General features: G+C 42.3%; 1 protein-coding gene across 3 annotated transcripts in view; it reads left to right on the top strand.

Annotated features, from left to right (window-relative positions):
- Positions 1 to 6,766, top strand: part of LOC122264621 (uncharacterized) — a 16,692-nt gene extending 9,926 nt beyond the window's left edge. For 2 of the 3 annotated variants that reach the window (XM_043033622.2, XM_086546123.1), the window contains 2 exons: positions 21 to 239; positions 3,694 to 6,766. In XM_043033622.2, coding sequence (XP_042889556.1) covers positions 21 to 239; positions 3,694 to 5,152 — 1,678 coding nt within the window. In that variant the 3' untranslated portion in view covers positions 5,153 to 6,766. The remainder of the gene's footprint in view (positions 1 to 20; positions 240 to 3,693) is intronic. The other variant, XM_043033623.2, reaches the window with a different exon arrangement.
- The last annotated feature ends 727 nt before the right edge of the window (positions 6,767 to 7,493 follow it).

Raw genomic sequence — 7,493 nt, 5'->3', positions numbered from 1 at the left:
CACTTCTCCAATGACAACAGATGGGCTCACACTGGCTTCAAGGAGCTCTACCGCGATGAGCTTGGCTACAGTGATGTAGGGGAAGCAAGCGGGGACGAGAAGGGCAGGGAGAGTCGGGCTTCGTCACGTCCCCGTGACCCCAGGGACCCTAGGGACCCCAGGGATCCTGCTGCCATTCCTCCACGCAAGATTGGTGGCTCTCCGACACGGCCCAGGTCTCCACGGGACCCCAGGCGAAGGTAGGTCGTACAAGGTCGAAGCGATTATGGCCTAAGTTAGACATTTCTGTCCCAATATCTGAGACGTTGACTTGATCTTTTGTATTTGCATATTTATTTTTCTATTGAATAGAAATAGAAATAGATATGTAGATAGGTAGTTAGGTTGGTAGACTATCTTTCCAGTTGTCTCTATTATTGATATATTCATTACTGATATGTTAGAAGAGGTGGGGAGGTTCTGCTGCATCTATATTAACCCTCTCTGGACGGGTGGTACACTATGGTACCGCTCATTCAAGGGCCTGGTGGCCGGGTGGCACCATATGGTGCCAGTCATTTAATTGATTTAGGCCTAAGCATTCGAAAGCTCCGGCATTGTGACATGCAAGGCTGGAATGCCCCCGTCGTGAGTGGGTTAATATGAGCCATACATTCCTTGTAGTGATGTTGCAAATAATTATTGAAAGAAAACCAGCAACCTTTGACGGACATTTTAGAGTAAACCAACCAACCCCAAAGATTTATATTTGTTCAGATTTTGATGAAAAAAAAAAAAAAGTATTCTCTTCTGAATATGGTGAGAAAAGTTAAAGACTGGAAATGTATTTTTGTTGATTGGCATAGTATCGGTTTGGACAAGTTTTGATTTTGGTAGCTGATGGATCCCTGGCATAGGCTTTCTACACATGCGTGTAATATTGCGGGACTCATCCATGGGGGCTTAATTTTTAGATAGACAGATAGCCCTGGCTTGGATGGTGAGCTATTTTTCAATGTTATTTTGTTTATTTTGGATAGTCAGTCAGTACCTTTCATTTTGTTATTGATGGCATCTGCTCATTCTTTCACATATTGTTGAATAAAGATGGTAATGATTTTTGCACTGGTTTGTATTTTGTGATATCTGATTTGTCATGTTCATCTTATGGAAATCAGTTTGCATGGCATTTTTCACTTGCAATAACATCTTATGATGTCTTTGAGAGCTTTATTTATCAATATATTTATCACTATTATTATTAATTTTCCTGAACTTTTTATTGCTTCTTTTTATAAACCTGTAGATACCAAACCAGATCCTGATTTAATTATTATATACCACTAGAAAAAAAAGTTATGAGAAAAATCTTGCTTGCAATTAAGTACTAAAACCACCTACTTATTCCAAAGTTTGAGCTTAGCGAATCGAGTTTGAAAGAAAGCAATCCTCACTGAATTATTTAAAGAACCCTGGACAGATTTTTAGTTTTCCCCTTTTAGTTTATGTGCTACAGGACTTGGAAGTTGACTGTTCTCAAGACGGCAAGGATAGTTGATTTTTGGGTCACTTGCTTGTGACACGAATATTAATGGTAGGAACTAGATCGTGTTTTTCTCGTTAGAGCAGTGCTAACCTTACAGTTATGTGTCGAAAATTGGTACAGTCTTGATCTAACAAAACAAGGTACGTGGTATTTGTAGGAAAACCATAAAACAATGTTTCCTTGTGTATACATCTAATATTTTACTTATGTATTTGTTACAATAACCAAATGCATTGCTGAAAATTTTGTTTATCCAATGATCTAATTAGGTTTGGGTACATTTGTGTGCTTAGGAGGAGTATGCACACTCATAATCTTTGCTTGTAAGAAGGAAAAAGGCATATTGCAAAGTGAGCTTCCTTTCTGTCTGATGTATTTCTTATATATGAACAATGTTACAATCTCAGTTGCTTTGCCAACTTTACATACATTTTTTTCCCCTCTCTATTTCCTGTATAGTATTTGCAAATGGCCTCTCGGAAGCGAAGTAATTTTGGTGAAACCAGAAACACAGCTTTATTTTGATATTGGGTTCTGTAAATTTAAGTTAGTTAGTTTTTTTGTTTTTTTTAATAGCCAGGCTGATCAAAGAGATAGCTGAGTTAGATGCCAAAAGTGCAGAAATCTCACTGGAAATGATTCTGAAAAGAAATCAACAAATCTATTTTACCATATTATCCACATGTACTTTGTCTAATCTTCATTCTAATCTTCCATAATTCATTGAATAGCATATTGATTTTAATATCAATGATTCTTGCTTTTACGATATCTGCATTGATGTGAAATGGTAACAATATTTGTTACTGGCAAATTACAACACATTTAGTTTTAGGAAAAGAAGACTACAGACCAATTCCCTCTAGGAAGGCATTTTTGAATCTCTCTCTCTCTCCCTTAACCCCCTCTCTCCCCTCTCCCCTCTCCCCTCTCCCCTCTCCCCCTCTCCCTCCTGTCTCCCCTCTCCCCCCTGTCTCCTCTCTCCTCTCTCCCCCCTCCCCCCCCTCCCCCTCCCCCCTCTTTCCTCCCTCTTTCCCTCCTTCTTTCCTCCCTCTTTCCCTCCTTCTTTCCTCCCTCTTTCCCTCCTTCTTTCCTCCCTCTTTCCTCCTTCTTTCCTCCCTCTTTCCTCCTTCTTTCCTCCCTCTTTCCTCCCTCTTTCCTCCCTCTCTCCTCCCTCTCTCCTCCCTCTCTCCTCCCTCTCTCCTCCCTCTCTCCTCCCTCTCTCCTCTCTCTCCTCCCTCTCTCTCCTCTCTCTCTCCTCTCTCTCTCCTCTCTCTCTCTCTCTCTCTCTCTCTCTCTCTCTCTCTCTCTCTCTCTCTCTCTCTCTCTCTCTCTCTCTCTCTCTCTCTCTCCCCCCCCCCTTTTCTCTTTTCTCCCTTCTCCCTCTTTTCTCTCTTTCTCTTCTCCCACTTTCCTTTCCTACCTCCCTCTCCACAATCCTATTCTGATTGTCTAAAAATCGGTAACACCCACGTTTGAAACTTGAGCTCCTGTGCTTTTTGATTCAAAGAATTGTACAAAAAAAAATCAGTGGGTGGATGGATCTACTCCTAATTGCAGTCCATTATCCCAATCAGCGCGCCACTTGGCAGCATTTGGGTGCAATACACTCGGCTTGATTAGTTAAGCCAGTCTTTAAGCCAGCCTGCAACAAGGGGAGTGTGTGTATTGGTTCCATTAAATGGCCTACTCATTCACTCGTTGTTGATAGACACTTGTTTAGAATTTTTTTTTTCTGGGGGAAACGTAGTCTATTTTCTCTTGGTCATTTGTCAAAGATGGGGAATTTTCCTTATTCATGAAACATGGTTAAGTATTGTGGCTATTGTTGGATTATTATTAAAATCTGACAGAAGAGAGAAAAGAAATTATGAATATGTATGTACTCAAAGATCCACGTACATTGTGTATTTATAAGCGTCTGTGAACGACGCTGTTGTTTGTATTCAAATATCTTTTGAATATTATTACTAATTTAGTCATTTATGTGTTTGAAAAAGGACACAACTGACTGTACATCGTTTAACGCGTGATGTATAGTCAGCAATTTCGGTCTTTCGGTCTTTTTCATATTTAAATTCAAAACTGATGTATCGACAGGAGTAATTCAGTGACATTCTCTGAAGCTGCTTTCTGTAATGGTTTCTTTGTATTTCGTTGCCCCGCAGAACAAGAAGCCGCTCCCCGCACTCCATCAGACACTCCCCCAGACGCTCCCCACTCCGGCCTGCCCAGAGGTCACCCCGCCATTCGCCGCGACGATCTCCTAGACGTTCTCCGAAGCCGATCTCAAGGGTGAAGAGGCGTCCGGGATCCCACTCTCCCACCAGACCTCGCGTCCACAAGCGCTCATACTCGAGCAGTTACTCCAGATCATCTTCCAGTAGTAGCGGTTCGTCGTATTCCAGGAGCTATTCGTCCTATTCGCGATCGTCGTCAGGCTCTTCGTCGTCCTCCTTCTCCAGTTCTTCTTCGAGCACTTCGGGATCGAGGCGCAGGCACTCGTACTCGCCGCCGCCCAGGAGACCGAGGTCCTACTCCGGATCGCCGCACCGGGGCAGGATAGCCAGGAGGCAGCCGCCGCCGGCCTCGCCACCGTCTCAAGTCCGAATCAAGCAGGTGTCGCATCAAGAGACTACCAAGAAGCTAGTTACCAAGACAGTCAGCAACGTGGTCATGACCAAGACTCGAACTGCCGTGCCCAAGGTTGCGAAGCTGAAGACGAAAGTAAAGCCGAAGGACGTAGAAGGGGCAGTGAGGAGGAAACCCAGGCTGCCGGCGCCACCCGCTGCAGGCGCCTACTACAACGACGACAGTGTGGTGGTGGTCAAAGAGCCAGGGGACTACCGAAGTGGTCCTGGCACGCCTCCCAGGAGCACCACGGAGGGGCGGCACCTGCTGGATCCTCACCACTATAAGGTGGTTCCCCCCGATCACCCCGATTACCACCAGCCTCCTCCGCCCCCGAGAGAATCGCCCAAATCTGAAGGCGAAGACACAGATTCGGATTCTTCGTCAGACGAGGACGACGGGCCACGCCGCATGACCCTGTCCGAGAGGTTTGGGAAGTTGGCCCAGCTCAGTTCGCAGAGACAAGAATACGAAGGCGTAAGAATGAAAATTGTGCGTGAGGGCGGTCAGGATAAGAAAGTGTACCTTGAAGGAGGCAGACTGCACTCAAGGTCGCCCTCGCCAGGCAGCCGAGGCCGGGCCACTCACCCTGCACACGAGCGGTGGCTTCAGGAACATCAAGCAGAATACAGAGAGTACCAGGAGCGCTATGGCGAAATCCGGCAGTGGGACCCGCACCGCGACCTGCCTCGAGAGCTGCCGCAGAATTGGGACGACGTCCATGTCAGATACCGTTACTATAAGGAGTCTGGCTACTTTGGCGACAGATCCATTACCCTCGACGACTACCTGAAATGGGAGCAGTGGTGGTACCATTATCGCGATTGGCTGGAGAAGTACGGGGGCACACAGGAGTCCGAGGAAAGGGACTGGCAGTACCGAGCATCGAGTTATGAATACGAGGTTCGTGGGGGGACGTCGTCAAGCCAAGGCGGCAGGTGGCCGCGGCGGGAGCCATCGAGAGAAGCAGACGACAGGAAGAGGAGAAGATACTAGGCGGTTTTCTTAGGTTCCAATGTTGCCTATTTCAATATGGGTATTCTATACTCTAATTTTACTGCCGTAAGTTATCAAAATATGTATTTACTTTTAATATACTAATATGTTGAAGCAGTATATACACACCACTAGGGTATTTTATATTGTATGTAAAACAGATGTTTATTTAAACTACATATTCGGTCACTTGAATCATCCCTTCTAGGGCAGTCGAATAGGTGATGTTAACTATGCACCCAAACATGTAATGTGGAAAGCAGGAATATTTCCCCCATGATAACACGCTAAACAAAAGGAAGTAAAGGTAATTGTTACCAGTAATACAGCATCTATTTTGTAGCAGACTTCCGCGCAGCTCTTGAATCTAGGGACCACATGATTAATGTGTGCATAAAAGTGATGGGGTAAATGGCTAGCTTTGCTTTTGTCATACTGGAAACTGTTGCTTGATAGGAACAGCAACGGGTTTTATCTTCAACACTTCAGAAATAAAGAATTGCTTTTAGCTACTGCCCTGCATAGCTTTGTAATAGATAATGTAGGATATTTTAGAAAACTGAAGCTTTATTGTAAAGGTCACCGTTTGATCTTAGGAATGATATTGTCTTTTTACACCCGAAGGATATTAAAGTGCAAACTTTTCTATGTATTACCCGTCCCAATAATAATAATATATAGGCAAAGGAAACAATTTTCCATTTTACAATTAACTTTGTGCATTTCACAAGATAAAGCTTACATCAGTTGCATCACTTCCTTTCAAAATCGCATTTTGTTAATACTGTGTATTTTATCATCACATATACAAATTAGTGTTATATACAAATTATTGCTCTCCATTACTAAAGAACTAAACGTTTAATACACCATGTTCCATAGAATGCTTGACTATTCATGAATATTCAGAACATCAGGGGAAAAGTATTTTATTTTGTAATGTTTTGTTGCCCTTATGTTGTTTCATGTCTCTTTGTGTTGATATTAAGCCAAGTTGTAAGAAAGCTTTTTTGCCCAATTGGAATGATATCAAATAGTTATATGCTTGTAATGAGAACAGGAAAACACTTCAATTGAAAATGTTTGTGTGGAAAAATGATCCAAAGAAATTTATTGCTGATGTATATTTTGAATTTGTTTGAGCATTAGAAGAAAAAAACTTTCAAATTGTTATATTCAATTTATGTACACTGAAATTGCCTTAACCAGTTATTGAACAATAACAGTCTACATTACAGTCTAAACAAATTTCATTAAGAAACAACAACCTAAAAGTGATAGTTGTGTGTTCACTACAATATGAGAATACGCGTTCTCGTTGAAACTTTTCCATTACCCACAATTCCTTCATTATACAGGCAGGGAAAAGGCGTCTTCCACAAACACTAGCCGTGTTTTACGTATACATTGAAGGGAAAAAAATGTGAAATTCGTAATGATAGCTGTTTCATATAAGACATGTTCGTTTTTTTTTTTTTGCAATATGTATTTATTTATGTATGATAGAAACCAGTAATGCTTTTGAAGTGTTACTACATTTTAGAGACGAAATAAATGTCGTGATATTTATTGTACTTGCTGTATGACTATATGACATAAATTCTCTCCTCCTTATATATTCCTGTTTTATATCCTAGGCAGCAGGTAATTTTGAGTGGTAGTGTGTTCTTTAAAGATTGTTTCAAAATTTCATAAAATATGATTGTTATATAGTATGGTAACCTTACCTTTATCGATGTTCATGCAGAAACGAAAAGTTACTCTTATGAATGAAAGGATACGGAACCTATAAAGTATTGCTTGTAGGTCACAGGATGTTAACCAACCAAGAAAGTTCTAAAGCTCTTAAAGGTGGTGTTATACTTGCCACAGTCGAGTTGGTCGCCTTTACATCGTTAATATGTTTTCTGAGTGTGTGGGCAGTGGCGTACTCATAAAGCGCGAACAAGTACACACACATATAAAGATATTAGATATATTTATACACAGTAAATCACCGCAATGAGAGGAAAAGGGAAGTCAGTAAAGCAGGTAGAACATCCAAATAGAACATTGTCTCTAAAAGGAAATTCTCGCAAGAACAAGAGTACATTCACGCACGTACACGCCAGCACCCCTCCCCCAGCCCCACCCCCCGACCGTTGGCTATAAATTGAAAACCGAACTTATTTAAATCGAGGAAACGAATCCCCTTCAGAGTAAGCTCCTTTGTCCCCTAGACGCGCATCCCAGCATCCCTTCCTCCCACTGGAAACCTATATCGAAGTCCTTTCTTGAGACCCGTAAGCTGACCCGTCTTGCTTCCTTGAATCTACGAGTGTGTTCTTGAAGGCCAAACTAC

The sequence above is a fragment of the Penaeus japonicus genome, unplaced genomic scaffold, assembly GCF_977035675.1.
Source record: "Penaeus japonicus unplaced genomic scaffold, GWHDUDI00000001_assembly GWHDUDI00000017, whole genome shotgun sequence".
NCBI lineage: Eukaryota > Metazoa > Arthropoda > Malacostraca > Decapoda > Penaeidae > Penaeus > Penaeus japonicus.
Note: the sequence above shows the minus strand (reverse complement) of the source record. Positions and strands in the feature narration are given on the sequence as shown.